The sequence below is a fragment of the Meleagris gallopavo genome, chromosome 12, assembly GCF_905368555.1.
Source record: "Meleagris gallopavo chromosome 12, MGAL_WU_HG_1.1, whole genome shotgun sequence".
In the NCBI taxonomy this organism is placed as follows: domain Eukaryota; kingdom Metazoa; phylum Chordata; class Aves; order Galliformes; family Phasianidae; genus Meleagris; species Meleagris gallopavo.
In genome coordinates this window covers 16,586,160-16,604,875 of record NC_139415.1, presented here as the reverse complement: position 1 = coordinate 16,604,875, position 18,716 = coordinate 16,586,160, and the positions used below count along the sequence as shown (strand labels likewise).

The 18,716-nt window shown below is 39.6% G+C and overlaps 1 protein-coding gene across 2 annotated transcripts in view; it reads left to right on the top strand.

Annotated features, from left to right (window-relative positions):
- Positions 1 to 18,716, top strand: part of ADAMTS17 (ADAM metallopeptidase with thrombospondin type 1 motif 17) — a 166,376-nt gene that overhangs the window by 100,437 nt on the left and 47,223 nt on the right. Inside the window, exons 15-17 of one of the 2 annotated variants that reach the window (XM_085234375.1) lie at positions 9,034 to 9,154; positions 11,468 to 11,542; positions 17,013 to 17,093. In XM_085234375.1, the coding sequence (XP_085090501.1) occupies positions 9,034 to 9,154; positions 11,468 to 11,542; positions 17,013 to 17,093 (277 nt within the window). The remainder of the gene's footprint in view (positions 1 to 9,033; positions 9,155 to 11,467; positions 11,543 to 17,012; positions 17,094 to 18,716) is intronic. The other variant, XM_085234376.1, reaches the window with a different exon arrangement.

The following is an 18,716-nucleotide window of genomic DNA, read 5'->3' as shown; positions in this document are numbered from 1 at the left end:
CTGTGTGGGTGGCTGGGCAGCGCTCTCTGAGGTGAGAGGGTGACCCAGTTTTGTAATACCCATTGCAAGTGCTATGTAGCTCTGTCTTTTATGGAGCACTGTGATAAATGCCCGTGGTAAGAAAATATTACTGAACAGCTGGGAACGTTCAGTGATCATATTTGGTCATGTGTAGTCATCAACTGGCTTGGGTGGGAAGGGGCTTCTGTGAGAGAAGAAGATGGGAGTGGAAATCTGGCTTAACTGCTCCATTTCTGCTATTAGAGGAATTGCTGAAAAAACATTGATGCTGAAAATTGGAATATAAATCATTACTATCCTGTTGTAAGTGTTGTGTTAACAGCATTATGATGCTTTTCATCTCTGTCTGGGGCCTGTGTGGAAATACTGAGGACGCTTTTTGATATTACTTGCTTTTTGGCTCTTGGAGCTGCATAAACCTGGGGCTTTCTCTGTGCATCCTATATCCATGTGACTTTTCATTTTAATACTAGATAGTGCTAGGGTGATTTTCTGACCTTGGTGCCCACCAAAAATGTTTGAAAGGCCTTTTTCCTCTGCAGTGAGAAAAAAGTTCCCTTCCTCTCACAAACTCAGTTATAAAGCTCCAAGCAATAGACAGAATTAGGTTTACAAGAACAGATCCAGCAGTCGGGAGCATGACCCTGGCCAGTTTTCTTTTGCCTTTCATCTAGGTTGTCTCATGCTCAGGTCACAGAGAGAGCAAACCTGAAAGATGATAGGATAGACCTCCTTCTGCTATCCTCTATGAAATGTTTGTACCTGCAAGGATTGGCCAAACCCTGAGGATGCTAATCTCCTTTTTATCTCCGGTCAGATGGGAATGGAAATGAAGAGGGCTCTGTCCAAATGTCTTGATTTCTGTGAGCAATGATTAAGAACTAGCTGTTTTATTGCTAGTAGGCTGTAGATGAACATAATATTAACAAGGGTATGAGAGAGGCCTTGGGGACATAATGCAGTCTTACTAATAGTAATGTGACGAGGTAAGTGAAAAGGCTTTGTCTGGATTGAGTTTTGCACTGCTGAAATAGACACTTCCCACTGTTTCCTGCCAACATAGCTGCTGAAGGGGCATGTTTAATTCAGCCCTTATAATTTATTCAGATGAAGAATCTGAACAACAGCAAGTTGTGGGGAAGCCAGCATAGGCTTGATTCTTTAAATGCTCTTTAATAAAAAATGCCTTGCACAGAGCCAGGTTCATGGTGCATCCCAAGTTACTTAATTTTTCCCTGTTTTCAGCTGTATCTTTAAAAAAAAAAAAAAAAAAACTGAAAAATCCATTAATAATCTTTTATAGTAAGGCCAGCTGTGCACCTCCAGCTGTGTGCCATTGACCATTATGCTGGGCTGGCCAACTTTACTGCTCCAAATGTTCAGATCAGCCACAAATGGTAAATCAGACATTATGGCAATGTACATTTTCTTCTTCCAGTGAACAGCAGTAGCCAGCTCCCCTCCTAGTGAAAACCTTTATGAGCCCAGAGCTTTGGAGGTACATCACGAAAAGCAAATTGTGCTCTTAACTTGGGGGCAACTGCCTTAAACTGTTCAGAGAGGTGATGACAGCTGCAGAACATTCAGTCCATTTGCATCTGGCTGGGAGAAAATGCAAAATGATCAATTCAAGCCGAGTAGTTTTGAAAGTCTTGTGAAGTAATTTATCATAATTTTCTGCCTTATATGCAGTCTAGTGCTGAGAATCACCATGTGTGACTATGTACCTCATTTGCCATAGATGCTTGTCAAACTAGCTATCTATTAAATGAATTTAATCATCATATTCATTCAATTACTCTTGTTTTTTTCCCCAGTGTAGACAAAGCCTTGCAACAAGCATGGCAGGAGGTCTGGAGTACAGAATAAGTGCTGAAATCAGAGGGTGGTATTGCTGTTATTTATTTTCTTGCATAATCTGTGCAGTTAGAGGCTCTCAAAGGCAGGAATAATACATTGCCAGAGTAACAGGCATATTAGCAGTATCCGTTACTTGTGAATCATAGAATCATAGAATGGCCTGGCAATGCAATAGCTCTCTTCCCTTTAGGTGTATTTGCTCCTACATGCATTGTTGATGGAAAAAGGAATTCAGTTTGTCTTTGCTATGTTCATCTTTCTTTCAAGGAAAGTAGGGTTTTGAGAAGGGAAGCAGGAACAGGACCTTTGATCCTCAACATACCCTAACTGGAGTTGCACATTAAAGGATGGAGAGTCTTTCTTTCATTGTATGTTATGAACTTCTTTCAGCTTCATTTTAAAGCCATGAGCTGAGATCCAGTCTAAACAGTGTGAATTAAATTTTTTTATGTAAGCCACACTGCCTCTGAAGGAAAATCGTGGTAAGCAGCAATATTTACCACTTATACCTGAAGGCAGCTGGATTGACTAAACCTGATTAATACAGTGGTCATTCAGAGAGGCAATAGAACAGAGCAGTCAGCCCTAAATTTAGCACAGAAATTCCGAAGTCACCTCTATTTTTCTATAATTTTGCTCTTTGTCTTTGAGATAAACCCTGAGGTCCTTATTCAGTTTTATCCTGTCTTTGTTTATTAGAATTGCCTTTCAGGATGAACATTTTGTTCATGATCGTTGTAGAAGTGTCCCAGCACGAGGACAAGACAAAAGTTGTGTAAGAGCTTCAAGAGTTGGTGTGAAAAATTGAGGATAGTCTTATAAAGTTATGCTATTAGAAGAGATACTGCTCAGTAAAAGTAAATGCACTTATCTGTACTATCTTCTGGTACAAAATGCAGTGTTCATATAGGTATTTGATCTTTCTGAAATGTCTTCTAGCAAGGAGAATTTATTTTCTCCTGGAGTTTTTAAGAGATGGAAGATCTGTAACAGGTTGGAGAACTCTGTAGTCTCTCTCTCTTGCGTTCTTTCATGGTTTCTCTAGTATAGATGTTGCAGTGTTGGTGAAGATAAGGTAATACAGTCCAAACTGCACCCCAGATTGCTTTTATCTTCTCCTATTTTTCTCCAAGTGGCTTTCAGAGAGAAAGTTTCCTAGGGTTTTTGTTTTTTTCCATGAGACAGCATTCATGGAAACTGTGTGCTCTCTGACCTCTTACAGTTCTTCATTCTGTTATGCTGCTCATGCTGGAAGCAAGCTGCTGGCTGAAGTAGAGCTAAAAAAAAAAGGTGTTAGATGCCACTAAAAAGTGTTGTGGAGAGAAGACAAGCTGCTCAGCTGAGTGTTGTGATGCACATGACTTTGTGCTGGCTGTTTTCAAAGGATTATTCAGAGACTCATGATAGCATAAGAACTTTCCAGTGGAGACTACCGATTGTGCTTCAGGATGTAATCTGAGGTCTTGTACAGCAGAACCTGGCTAGAGATCAAAGGCAGTCTTTGTGATTTAATAACATAAAAGGTGAAGATATTTTGACTCTCTCTAGAGTTTTCTCATTTATGTTTTGCTATGTCATGGCTACTTTTAGCTTGCTAGTGAATCTGCAGTCCATTTAATGTTGACAAGCTACACATTAGGCTGTTCTGGCGCAGTAAAAATGCTATAGAATGACTGTCTGTAATACAGTCTGAAAGACTGCAAATTTGAAAATGGACACATTTTCAAGAACAGTCTTTGCAGATCGGGTGGACAGAGTGTCAGGAGAGGGCCACAAGTGGCAGAGGATAAATTGCAGTTGTCTGCTGGACCTATTGTTGGCAAATGCTTTTCCAACATACTTAGTACCTATGTTTTGCATTTGATTGATGCATGCAGTTCTGGCTTTGCCTCCTCATCTGATGATTTTCCATGTATTATTCATATTCCTGCATTATAAACTGTGGTACAAGATGTTCCAGACTGAGTAGCTTGTCTTCATACAGCTTGGCTCTGTGCTGTACTTCGATAAATCGTTTGGTATTGCTCACAAAGTCTAGGAAGGGATTATTTGAGCTACAGATACCTACTGTATAATTGCTTTTTTCTCAGTTCCTATATCTATACCAGTGTAATCGTAGAAAGACTGCTGAGAGTTTAGTGAGTAGGTGACAGCAACAAAATGCTATCTTCTATTTTGCTAGTTTTTCATGTTCTTTACAGTGGAATATGAAAAACCATGCTGCTTTCCCACTCTTTTTCTTCTATGTTATCTCATGCAGCCATATAATAGCCAATTAATTGTTAAGTACCTTGGAGACTTGACTTTGTTCTTGTAGCTTTTGCAGTCAAGAATTGAACAGAAAGGAGACTGTATATATCATACACTGCTAAATACATATTATTTTCTCATTCAGAACTGACGTGATAGATGCCGCTTTTAAAGAGCGAGTAGTTGATGTAAAATCCTCTGGTATTTGCAGCCTGTTGATATTTGTACAAACCAGGGCAGAGGGGAGGTAGATTCAGGTTTGAGGCGTCCATTCAGATGAACCTGATGTAGAAGGATCAGAAAAGGATTGCTACAGAAAATGGCCAAAAATCAGAAGCAAAATAGTTCCTGGGATGGGAAAAGTCTCTGGACAGGAAAGTGGTTTGTATTACTTTCATGCTCACTCATGTAGTCTGCTTTGATGCCAAAACACAGGGATTATTGACATATAAGCCTTCAAGCTTTGTATGTGGAAAAGTAGTTATCGGGAATAACTTCGTATAGCATTATCACAGACTGCTAAGAGATCTAAGCACAAACTCAATGGGCATCACTGTGTGTCTAATGTGGATAAGATAACAGCACAAAATAAGTAGTGCATATCTCCTGTTCTTGAAGCACCGCTATGATTCAAATAAAATCCAGGACAATGTTCAAAACTAACTTTTGTGTTGACTCCAATCTGTAACACAAAATTTGTTGTGGTACAGAAAGAGAAGTAATTTAAAGATGAACTGCTTTATTAGGTTCTATGCTCAATCTCTTGTACAAATCCTGACAGATACCCATAATTCTCTACAAATCATGTTTAAAACAAAGAAATAAAAATTATCTTACTGTGAAATCTGAATATCAGTTGCTCAGATATGTACATTCCTGTTTCATGTAGTCCATCCCTTGAGGTATCAATGGACACTGGATACTCTGGACAAAAAGTTGGCAGTGCAGATGAATCTGTCATAACCACCATGCTCTGTACATGATTAATTTGTAAAATGGCACATGTTGCATCAATATTTATATTTGATCCATTGAGACAGCTAGCTAGTTCAGCATATGGGAAGCATTACAGTTTTGTGAGCCTACAATGTCATTTCTTACAGAGGGTGTGTGTATATAACAAAAATAATTGTGTTTATGTAGCAAAACATATTCACACAGGCTGTATCAATTGAGTTTTTGCACAGCCATTCACAATACAAATAAAAATATCATTGAAATATCCAAGCAGTACAGAAAATAGTTCACAACAGAAGAGCCCAGATGATGTGCGTTCAAGAGGAGGAGTTTTCCTATGCTGGAGCCAGCAATGACTGAAGCTGGAAATACCACCCAACAAGCAGTATTTTCAGATGTTTAATTACAAAAATAAGAAGGGGAAGGGAGAGAAGGAAGGGTGGACTGAGGTATCATGTCAGAGAGAATGAATTTCAGGCTTTTGGCTCAGTGAACATGCAATTACCTGCCAATTTAAAGGTCAGTGAATAGTCACAAAACATGATGTCAGAGTAGGAGACTGCCTGGGTTGAAAATCCTTAAGAAATCTGTGGATACAGTTATCACTGTCAGTGCTGAGTAGTTGAAGCCCGAAAAATCTAACTTGAAATTTCCTGCCGGCACTTCATATTTTAATATGGGCAAGGGGTTGGCTTTGGTTTAAAATCTGCTTCCTCTTTGTCTAATGCTGATTTTAGCAGTGCTACAGCACTTTCAACAGCTAGCACAGGCAGGAACTGGAACTCTTGGGTGATACCAGCATCTTCAGCTTTGCTGAAGTTAAGAATGTCACTGTCCAAGTCCATGTTGGACAGTACAGAAAGTTCTGTAAGAAAGTGAGTCCAAGGACATGGCTGGCAGGGGTGCGTACCCACACAAACCCCTAGTAGCAAATGGTGGCTATGCCAGGCTAGCTGTTCATCTTTTATTCTTCCTTTTGAATATAGTAGAGCTCCAAGTACCCTGCTCATTCCTGAATGGATCATCTTGGTAGAAAAAGAGAAATGCTTCTCTTCTTACCAGTCTATTCAAGATTGCTAAAACTGGAAGTATCCAACCAGTACTGGGCGTACTTGTTCATGGATTCGATCTGCTAACCTGCAGGATAACTCTTGGGTCTGAAAGCACACAAGATGCTATTTGCAAGGTCTGTTTTTCCTCAGGGTGTAAAGTTTCCCCTTTATGCTCTTCTCTTCTTATTAAAACAAACAAACAAACAAACAAAAAAAAAAAAAACAAAAAAACACCTTACCTTGTTGAGTATGCTGGACTGAACAGCAAGCAGTTAGAGGTGATAAAGATCTAGCATGAACTACTTAGGATTCAAGGCATAGTTTCTGCACTGTGAGCACTTGAGTTTTGAGCAGCGTAACTTGCCCTTTGCATGCTGTTTATTAATCCCTCACATTTTTGAAAACCTTCTGCAGATTGAGGAAGTCTATATCCATTTAAATGATTAACCGTGTAATACATACAGCACACAGTGTAATCTCAGTGAAAAGCTGATAATGTACAAACTTGAGAGATCCTCCCCTAGGTCTGGTGGGGTCAGGCTTTAGCCTTTGGCCCCTAGTGCTGGAGTGTCAGCAGCTTTCTCACCTAGATAGAGGCTGGAGGTGTCTCTCAAGTAGAATAACCAAGGACTGCTGTCAGATACTTCCCTCTCAGGAAGTGTAGATTCAGTGCTTTCCCTGTCCTCAGAGAGGATCTCTCAAAGTGTGTCAGTGACTTATGTGGTAAGAAATGGCTTATCTTGAACCCCAGTGTCAAAATAAGGGGTCTTGCTCTTTCAGAGTCTTGCAGTAGTTTATGTTAACTGGGAAGCTGCAGCATAAATGCAAAGCATGTGGTTGCTGACTCCCTATTCTCTGCATGCCTCCATTATAGTACTATAGACTCCTCATGTAGAACAGGGAATAAGTGTGGTTCAACACTCATTATATTCCTTTTATTCATTTGTGTGCTCACACAGTGCTAATAACAATGCAGTACAATAAAAGATAGCACAAGAGCCTTAAATTAAACACAGCCTTTCCAGTATCTCAGCAGGGTGGCAGTCAGGCATGTATTTCCAGCTGCCTTTCAGCAAGCCCATTAATAAATCATACTTATTTTCCTGGAAGGAGAACAGCTGGGACATCCTTCTGTTTTGGGGCAGAATCATATTCAATATCCCACAATTATTTGTTGGACATGGGTGTGAAGAACTGCCCTAAGAACTGGAACTGCTCAGTCATCATCTTCAACTTGACTTAATGCCCACTTACACAAGGTTTTCTGTAGTCCTTGTCCAACAACTTATGTGTTCTACTTAATGAGCTTGTATGAGCTTGTGTATGTCTATGTATTTAAGAATAATGATCCTTTCTGAGCTTTTATTTGTCTGTTATGATTTGTGTTGACAAACAGTGTATCAGATTGCGTCTGAATGCTGGCCATCTTTGATCCCCGAAATACATCTGGACTTAGTAGTGGCCCATGACTTCTGAAATATGGAGAATGTTTTAGTTCAGGTCCAAATCACATTGCTTATGTGCAGGCAGCCTCAGAAGAAAAAAAAACAAACAAAACATCTGGAGTTCTCATAGTGTTTCTCTGCTTACCCTGTTTTTCAAAATGTTGGTTATGCTGTGGTTGTTCCCTGAGATTCTCTCTCCAAACTGGTTTTATTGTAAGAAGATAAGGAAGGGAGAGACATGACAACCTTGTTCAAATAAGGGTTGTTAATGACAATTCTGCTAACTCATTTGTCAAGGAACCGTTCACCTACGAAGAATGAATTTTCACCTTATAGTAGAATTTCTGCTAATAACTTGCATAATTAGAACTCTTATGTCAGTAAAAGTTCGTGTATTTGAGTGAATTACTGATAATTTTGAGACTTACATGGACAGAAACGCAATTCACACAGACTTATCATGATGTTAATATGATGTCTGTAATTTAATCTTATTGCCTTCTAGATCTACAAATGTGCAGTAGTCACCATCACAACCTTTCAGTGGTTTGTGAGTAAATAAACTTACTGTGGCAATCTTTGTAGCCCCAGGGAGAATACTGTGACTGTTCAGGTAATACCTGTCTGTGAAGCAAGGCTGCTTCAGAGTTTTTTGTTGGTAACTGTTTTGGTAGAAATAGAAAATATGAAAAAACCACTTGAAATGAAGTTTTAGGTGAAATCATTTATTTTTTATTTTTACAAAGGAATGTCAAAGCTCAGTACAGACAGTACAAGCATCTGGGAATATTAATAATTGCATAAAAAATCATGTGGTACCTACTGGCCATATAGAAACCTGCCTTGCTTCCACTGAAGTGATTTTGCATTGCAGGTACCTTGAGCAATATGATTGGTGAGATCTTTTTTCAGGTAGTGCAGATGTGCAATTGGATCTGAGCACCTTGGAATTTATAATGGCACTCTAAAATTTTGTGAGGTGAAGATCTAGCACCAAGATTTTGGTTACTTGGGTTGGGTTAACTGCCAATTAAGTGAGTCACATTTTTCTCTAAGCTAAGTATCAAAGTAGTGGTCCTTACTTCTGGGATGTCTTTAGTTCCTCAGCAATTGCTATACAAACATGAAGCATCATTGTAATCTTTCGTGTTTTTGAAGCAAGTTAGAGTAGGTTAGCGTGAAATATCTGATGATATCTGGAAAAGTTAGTGTTTGTGGAAAGTCTCTTTAGTAATGTCTTGTGAATCAAAATACATGCTGTTAGTGTTAGGAAGGAGGTTGCTAAATTACCAACTCAACGCTGTTCCAAATGAATGCTCAGTTGATTCACGGCATTCTCTTCCTGTTCATATGATCAGTCAGGTGTCTATCTTAGTCTTGACATCAATGTTTAGAGATACTTTAACCTTGCAAGCAAAATAATGGGGACCTCTGGTTGTTGTCATTAGAAAATTGGCTGCGATGGAATCATTGGCTCAGCTGCCAAAGAGGATCGCTGTGGAATCTGCAGTGGTGATGGCAAAACCTGTAAAGTGGTGAAAGGCGACTTCAACCACACGAAGGGCATGGGTGAGTAACCCTCAGCAGCATTTCAGTAGAGTGGAGGTTCTCTTAACTGATTGAGGAGAGTTAAAGAGAGGCAGTAATAGCTCTTCTTCTAGGATAGCATTTAACACAAGATAGAAGAGGTCAACTGTTCTCTAAAATTGCATGTTTTTTTAATGTATGAGAACACAAAAACTTAGTAATGTTCATGACATCCTACTCTTGCAGACAGTGCATAGGGGTCTACCCCTCCTGAGTTCTCTGATTTTTCTCTTTCAACCAGCGTGCTGCCAGAAAATGTTCTGTAAAAGCGTGTGATGAGGAACCACTAAAAAGACATGCAAGAATGAGAATATTGACTTGTCCCTAATCCTGCTTATGAGAAACTAGATATATAAGGATAGATGATCAGGGATTCAGTCTTATGATTCGCTGAGCCTCTTGTTAGATGGTGAGTTGGGATTGCTGAGAACTTGTCAGGATCAGACATGATGGGACTGTGGAGTTTCCAAAATATTTTTCATTTAGAACAATGACATCTAGCTAGGAACACCAAACACTCAGTTCAGTGATGATACTCACTGAATGTCTGCTTGTTATTCAATTGTACAGATACCAGCCATTTACTCTGTCTGAAACTCAGAATGAAGTTGTATTTCTCAGTTTGAGTACTACTGGTGCTGTTGATTTTTAAATAACAGATAAAATCATAGTACATTCTCCAGCGGAGGAAAGTCTGATTTCAGCACCATCTTTGAGCTCTGTGGGAGCTCTGAATGATGCTCGTTGTATGCTACAATGATTTATTCCATAATCAGTATATCTCAGCTAAATAAAAAGACCTCCCCTCTGAATATTATTACTGAAACCCTGCCAGCAACAGTATCCACTATAAGATAAAAGAGCTTCTGGTCAGACTGAAGACTTTCCCCTCTCTTGTTAAACGTTAATGTATATACAGCTTGGTGTCTGAATTAGTCTTTGTTCCAGAGTTTCTCTTCTGCCCTTCTAAGAAATGTGTTATGACTCAACCTTATCAGGCAAAGGGAGGGAAAGTCAGGCTCAGGACTTGCAAGCTCCTTCAGAAGGAAGGAATTGTTCAGAAAAAGTGATTTCACATTCAGTAAATGCAGAATTGTCATTTTTCTATGTGGAAATACATTCAATTCAAAATGTGCTACTCCAGGACAGCATAGTAAAGCACTTAGAAATAAATTTCACGTAAGCATGCACTTCAGTTCTGTTTAATTACTGAAGCAGAGTAAGTGCTTAGTAGCTTCCCTGAATCAAGGTCTCAGCACTGAGTTCTGAGCCTCTAATTTTGAACATTGACCTTTTCCTCTGTACCCTCTTTCTCATTTGTGAGGTGCAAGTAGGATTTCCCACCTCTGGCATGTCTTTCTGGAGCACGCTTGTGTTGTTGCATTGCTAGGCTAACCTGCTAAATGATTTTCTGCTTTATTGCCTTTGACTCTTTTGACCAAGTTATTTTTCACCTATTTTCACCTTTTGTCAAGGCATATGCATTTGATAGAAATTACTGAAGAATTTTCTCATTTCAGTTGTAAAAATTACATTGTTTTGTGGGAAGAGCTTTAAAAACCATCCACAAAGTGCCAAAAAGTCTTCTAGATTGGGAATCATCTTTGCTTTTTATTTTATAAAAAAAATCAACCATTTACACTTTTTTAATTATTTAATTAGTTAATCAGTTATTATTTTCCTGCGTTGGGATTTCTTCTATGTTAAATGCTGAAAATAGATTTTCACTTACAATTCTCAGCTCCAACTCCGCAAGCATTTTATGCATTGCAATTTATTCCCATCAATTTATATTTGTATATTAATGTTTTGCAGAATCAGGCGCTCAGATTAACATGCAGTAAGCAGTGTTAGATCTGAGACATCATGCCTGAACAAAAAAATGATCTTTTTTCTTTAAATCAGCACTTCAGCAAATATGTACAAAAATCTGACGATCTTTTGATCGAACAATTCACAATGTGAATTCAGGTTTCAAATTTGTAAATGATTGCACAGGTCAGTGACAAATGCCCACAAGCTTGCTGCTGTCCAAGTGAAGGCCGGCACACTGTGAAGTATGCTACTTTAGCATTTTGGAAGAGAATAACCTTCAAATATCAATACACTGATTGTTTTGGAGTGGTATCTGTTTTGTGAATTGCAGCTGCTACCTTCAGGCCATATCCTCAGCAGTGGTACGTGTGGAACTCCGCTGGCTGTAGGGTTGGTCCCTATGTTTCCTGTGATTGCAAATTATGTTATCAAGCCCTGTTAACTGAACTAAACCCATGCCAACTCATTTCTGTTTCTTAGTAACCAATAGTCATTGTAAGAAGGTTTCCACATGTGTGATGGCAAAGGCAAAGTCTGTTCCCAAGTGTTTCTCGTGTAAGATTCTTGAATGCTGTTTGCGGTGTCAGTGGGTGTTGGTGACATCCTTTGGTGTTGGTCTTTTGTCTTCTTTTGGTTGAATTAAATGGGGAGATTGGTATCAAAAGCCATGGATAAACTTCAAGACCTTTTACCGGTTGGTTTGTTTTTTAAAGATAGAGCAAGCACAGATTGTTCCCTTCTAGAAAATCTATCTGTATGAGATTTTTTTCATTAATGAAGTGACAAATACTGAGCCAATTTTATTTATTTTTACTACCTTACTGTCCTGTATTTTATAAGATTTTGCTATTCCAGTAGAACATTATGGTGGAACATTCGAAGCGCCTCGCAGGAGGCCCATCAGTACAAAACTTACTGCCTGTGTTTCAGAGTGATCCAACTGTAAATGGATTCCACTTCTTTCTTGGGTAGGAGATCAAAAGCCTGTATTTGTGATGCTAAATGTCACATACACTACGGTGCACCTGGCTGTCTTCAGTAGGGCAGCTGAATGCACTGTTTTAGACAGAGGTTTACTTCTGTCTGGCACCATTCCCTGTACCTAATTCTGTGAGATAACTATCAGATAATAATACAGACAGATTTGCTCTGAAGTTCATCTCTGTCTCTCTGCCACTGTACAAGGGACCTAGAACTAGAGGTCAGTTCTTTGGCTCATATTTGTTAGGTGGCTGATCTGTCTTACAGACTCCAGGGCTGTGCATGCCATTCTCAGATCTGCATTAAGAATAAGATGTTTTCCTTTGCATCTGTTTCTGCTGATTTTTTTTTTCTCAAGATTACAACTCTGCTTGTGATCCTAAGGAATGACTCTAGTTATTTGGATATTTTCTTTTTAATTACAAAGCATAATGTGGTGATACATGCCAATTGTATTATTTGATTGAAGAGATGACTAGTGTTATCTTTGCTAGCAATTTCTATTTTACAATAGTGAGAAAGCAGGCCTTTTTTTTTTATACTTTATTTTTCCAGCACACATTTTAAGGAAAGAAAGGAAATTTGGACAGTGGTGCTGTAGTGCTGGCTTGTATCTTTATATAATGCAAGAATTTATTTTCTTTTCAATAGGATATACACTGAAATGATGAGAAAAATAGTGCCCCAACAGTAACCCTTGGGGTGTCTTATAAGAGTTTAAGCAGAACATGCAAGTTAAATTCTAGCAGCCAGTGCTGAAGTAATGGTAGGAGGCTTTGAAATCTATCCATGGCTCCCCGATGAAATTATTTTCATCCAAACAAGCTATCCCATGGCTGGAAGTGGACAGGTGCTGATGAAGGAATTACTCTCAAGATAATAGCAGGAGAGAATCATCACAGCTGTTCAGAAGATGAACATATGGTTACCACTGGACGTATCTGCCCACCACTGCAAAAACTATCACTCAGTAAAATGTGCAAGGTGGGAAGGGCAATGGAAACTGAAGTGCCTAGCTGGTACTCATCCCTAAAATACTGGGGGAGCTCTGCTGACTGTGATCAGCAGGTAGACAGTGCAGTTCAATTTCCTTAGCTTCCTCCCTGAGATCTTTGTTCTAAGTACTGTCGTGATATTTGATAATGGGCAGAGAACAGTTGGCTTTCTCATACGTAGTCATCACGTGTGTACAGGATAAGATATGAAGGTACAATGCCTAGAGATCAGTACTTTCAGCCATGGGATAATTTCTCCTTCAGAAATCTGTCTTTTGGTGAGATGTCAACGGGAAACCAGTTTTGCAGTAGATCAGTGATGTTCTGAAGTTCATACTAAACTTTTTCTTCGTTCTGGGAATAATAACAGTGGCTAACAATGGATTTCCCTGTGTGAACTGCTCTCCTCTTGCGAATCTTTCCAGCCTTTAAATGAAGATACAGTAGCCACTGTTCACATATAAATCTCCTTGATGACAAAGCCACCTCTTTGTTCTGGTGTCTCTCCTAATACGAGTTACACCATGTAATTTGCATCTAGGATTTGCTTCAATCACGGTCTTACATTCCTGAGACACTGATGTAATGCAGATTGTCCAGAAAGATTGGTGTGTGCCAAAGTAACTGTTCCCAAGGTGGAGTATACTGCACACAGCACTATAAATTATCAAATAATGAAGTTCTCCTGTTGTACTTTCAAAGCTTCATCTTAACAGACTGATTTATGGGTGAAATTACTAGAAATATTGCCCGATAGTTGCCAAATCTCATCAGTCTTTAACCAATTCCTGAGTTAAAGAACCTTAAGCCCAACCTTGCAAACTCTGGCATTGCAGAAATTATCCTAACAGATCTTCTTGATTCTAAGCCAACTCTCAAACTTTTTGTCTTACTAGCTAACACCTGATAATCTTTCTGGCAATCTGCAGTGATAGTTTGCTTAATAAAATGTGTCTGGAAAACAATGGAGTTGTTTTCCAATACAGTCATCTCAAAGACCTGGAGTATTATGTGACCAGCAGCGTCACTATAGCTCTAAGGTCCAGATTGGAACAGTGGAAGTGATCTGAACTTGTAGCTGGGACAAATTTGCATGGATGGTGTATAGTATGTTTGCAGTCAGATTTGACCCCTAACTCACAATGTTGCTAGAAGTAATGACTGAGAGTGTCAAGATTCTTCTTTTGGTACATGCCCAAGAATTCTGCTGCATCTCTGTAAGAACTCATCAGATTCATACAACTGCAAATTGGTTCACATTTCACTGAAGGAAAAGTAAGAGTCAGCAGTCAGGTTTCTGCTCCATGATCTCAGTGAGTTAACACAGTATGTTTCTTCTTATTCAGGAGCTGTTGAATACAACCCTCAAAAGCCATCAGTCAGGATAAGAAATTACATGAGGAGAAAAATCTGGTGTAAGACCAAAGTAAACAGTTTCCAGAACTAATACCCTATTAATAGCTTATATTCCACTATTTACCATTGTGAAAAGTAACATAAAAGTCAGCTTTTTCATGTGGCGTTTCTCTCATGACACAGTGATGAAATGAGAGCGTATTTATGACACTACGGAGCTTCAAGCATGGCTCCACAGCTTGCTCACCTCTAAAGCAGTGACATTTCTGGCTTTGCCAGGTCAGTGGACAGACCCAGAGTTCACTGAAGTCAGTGGCAGGCTTTCCACTATGTTCTGTGTAACTTTGCATTGAGTCCTTGCAAGATTTGACTCTAGGCATTCATATCTGGAAAACAATTTAAAATATAAGTAAGTAGTACCCTTGTAGTTGTGTTACATTACCTGAAACTTGGGCATGTTCCAAACTGGCTTCCTAACAGGGGTGTTCAGTTGTGTCATAGGGCCTATTTTCCTGTGATGCACTGTTGTGGATCATGTCTTTGCTGTGTGCTTATGCCTGGTGGTAATTCTCCATCGGGTTTAATGCAGATGCATGGGGAGCACTGGGGATGTTTGATTTCTGGAACACTCTGTTTTAACTGTAATTTGGTATCTCAGCTGATGAAAAAATAACTCCTGGAAATAACTAGAGTAAAATCCAACATCTGTTTGCTTTGATTTTATAACAGATTTCTGTATTGCATTTAAGAGTTCACCCTGCAAGTTAGGATTGTTCCCAGTGAAGCCTGCTCTGTAATCACAGATGGGAAGCCACTGCTTTGACCTCTCTGACCAGATATGGTTTGCAGCTCTCTGTCTCTCTTTCTGTTTTTCCTACAAGGGCTGACTATTGCTGAGATATCCTGAGTAAGAGAGAAGTAAGGAGGAAAAAGCGCAAAAAAGACTGAACTGAAGGGTCAAATAATGTGTGATTCACATAAAACACTCAAGGAAAGAGTCTAGCACAAGTCATCTATCCATCCAATGACCCTCAAAACCCAAGGCCTTACTGATAGGACAACAAAGAGGCTGGACATTCTGCTTGTTCAGAGAGATAGAAACAAATCTGCAGTCTGAGATCTAAAATCCCCATCTACCTCACTCCATATCATTGTGGCAAGGGAGTGACTTAGTCCTGAGATGCATGTGGTTGTCAGCATCCTTCTTTTAGGCTTCTCATATCAGTGCAGGAGAAGCATGGCCGTTTGACTGCACTTGTCCCTAAAATAGCTTCCCAAACTGCTATTAGAGGAGCCACGTCTCCAACATATTACTCTAGCCAGCCTTGATTTCCATAAAGGCAGAGCTGACACAGGAGAGCTTCATACAGCCCCTTATAAAGCCAAGGAAAAAAAAAAGGCGAGGGGGAGGTGGGGGAGATAAGAAGACATGCAGAATAAGCTCCTTAACATTTAAAAGAAAAGGGAGAGCAATAATCCAAAAGATGTGCCAAGTAATACACTGCAGTGTCAACTGGGTGGCCAATTAGAAGGAATCAAATCATGGTTGTGATGAGATTAGTGTCATTTACAGGGATCTGATTCAGAGTCCAGTGAAGCCAGTGGAAAATCTCTCCATGACTCCCAGGCCATTGAAACAGGGTCTAATGTTCCTCAGCTTTTTAGTTTAAAGGTGCCACTTCCACCCCATGGAACAAGTACGTAACTCCACGTGACTCTGTGGTGGGTGAAAATAAGCTACATTTCTTTCTAGCTTCTTATTATTTTTACTGTTATTCTGTTAGTGAAAAGTAGTATAATTACATCATATTGCTGATTATTGAATGAAGCATGAAGAGGCCAAGAGTTTCAGAAAGATAAAAGCCAAGATCATTCCATAAAAATATGATGGGATGCTGTAAAAACTTCCCTAGCATGTCAGATGGTCTAATTTGGCATGTGCTTCTGCTGGCAGCATTTAGAGGTGGTCATTCCTTGACAAACTTTCAGTTCTGCTGTTGCATTAAATCTGAGTTGTGGAATTCTGTTTAGCAGCCCAGTACAAGGAGCCCATTAACCATTATAATCTCCAGAACATTTTCATAAAGATAAAATGCAAGTGAAAACAAATTTCTTTTTCCCCAGTTGTCCCACTAATTTCTTCTGTTTAGTTTTAGCATCATCCAAATGTTTTATGGAACAGAGTTCTCTCAGATACTGATCCCTTGAGCACGGTTTTTCCTGTTGTTTTTGTTGTTGCTGTTGCTGTTGTTTTTAAGAGGAGACAGCAGGAGCATCTATCAGAAACTTCATTTCACATTAAAGATATCTGGTTTGTGTTGTGGAATGTTGTTTCTGACAGTGTCAGTTTCCATCAGCTCTGTAACAGTCTACATGCATCCCTGTCAGTACTGCAGGAGAACCAGAGTGATTCAGAGAGTGCAAACATAATTAGGCCCAAGCACAAGCCTTAAGTTGCAATTAAGCATCATACGTGCATTTCTATCCCTCTTCTCAGGACGAAATGATTAATCATAGCCATGCAAGTCACAGCAGTGAAACTTGGCTGCCAAAGCAGGAATCTCATTTGAAGTGTTCCCCACCCATTCCCCAGCATGGGCAGGAGTTGATTTTTTCATGGTGAGATACTGAATGATTGATGCTTTTGCCTGTCTGTGAGGTGTTCTCATCCTTCTGCCTTTTTCTTGCTGTAGGTTACATTGAAGCAGCTGTGATCCCTGCAGGTGCCCGACGGATCAGAGTGGTTGAGGACAAACCTGCTCACAGTTTTCTGGGTAAAAAGACAAAAAAAAATGTTTTGCTTCAAACTCAGTTTTGTTCTCTGTTAAAATGACCTTTCTCTTAAATTACTTTTAAGATAACAGGTTTGTTGTTGTCTCTGAGTGGCTGTGTTGATTTCATTCTTGATTCAATCTTTTCTTTTGCATCTTGATTTCATGATACTTGCTTGATGTGATAAAACATGACACTCCCCAGCCTGAAGGACCAGAAAATGCATTTATGTAGACTGAAGGATTTTTGTGCAGCACTTGGCACTGTGGTAGACATAGCTGCTAGGAGCACATTGCACTTTGTGGAGCAGTGGGAAAGAGAACAGTACATTTTAAGAATCAAGCAGCAGAGATGCAGGCAGGAAGGCTCCTAGCTCAGACTGGAACAGAGGCAGGACAGGGCACCTGAGGTTGCCTGCACCATTTCCTGCAGCTGTGTACAAGACCTGATTCTGCATTCTGAGGTAGGCTACTTGCAGCCTTTAGTCCATTGCCTCTATTTTCTCAAGCTGACAGTAAGTTTAATCTCATTCTGCATTCCTCTAGAGAGGAACAGGTTTCATCATCTGTTTTTGCTGGGAAACAAAGTCTTACCCTTAGCGAGGGCTCAGACTTGTACATGAAGTTGTTTTAAAGCAGAGTTTATCAGTAAAGCTGTTCAGTTACTAATCATTCAGATTAAGGATTGGAAGGGCATTTGTAAAATCAGCTATAATGTACATCTGCTAGTTTGGTCTTCTGCCTCTATCTCCAGTTGTTAGTGGTGTTTCTTTCCATGTCGATAATGTGTAATAGATGAAGTGTTTTATCTCCAATCTACTTCTAGGGAAACTAAGCCAATGCCCTATTACGTTGAATCCCCACAGGAAGTCTGTATCATATCAGGGAGTTGAAAGAAGGTTGCCAAAGTACAGAAGAACTCACAACACACTGAAACATCCTTTTCACACTTGGAGCTGTATGACCATGCTTAAGTAGGGAGTCTCTGCTGTCTCTTAAATTCTTTATGCCGTGGAGCTATGTTTGGAATTTTCTTTTATCCTTTTCTTTTCCCACACCTCCTCCTGTGTTCAGTGGATTTTTGCATTTTATAGATACCTGCATTGCCAAACTCTTCTTGATTTTGATGAGCTCATTACCAAAACCTTCCCTATCAAACCGTGTTTCAGTGCTTCTACAGCCTGATGTTCTTGTTGCAGTGGTTGGAACAGATGCATGTTCCAGCTGTCGCTTAGCGTGGAAAGTATTAAGTACTGTTTCTCTTGTGCATGTTCTCTCAAAGTGAGCTTCTTAGAGTGCAGACACTGTGAGGTTTTAGGGTAGAAAAGTATTCTGAAAGATGGAATTCCTTCCAGAGATAGATCAGTGCTGTTATTAGAAAATCTGACAGCATCGCAGAGCTTGTTACCCTCCCATTTTACAGATGGGAAAGTTTGCTCATAGCTGTGTTGGAGTCAGCAGCAAAGCTCGTACTAGGACCTTTTGTTTCTGAATTCCATGTATTTTGCTTATAATCCTCTCCTTTGCAGCCAAGAGATGTCAAAATCCAGTAGCAGGATATTGGAAGCTGCTAAAAACATTTACATACTGGTTGTATGTTAGGATTTCAGATCCAGGGCTACTGGT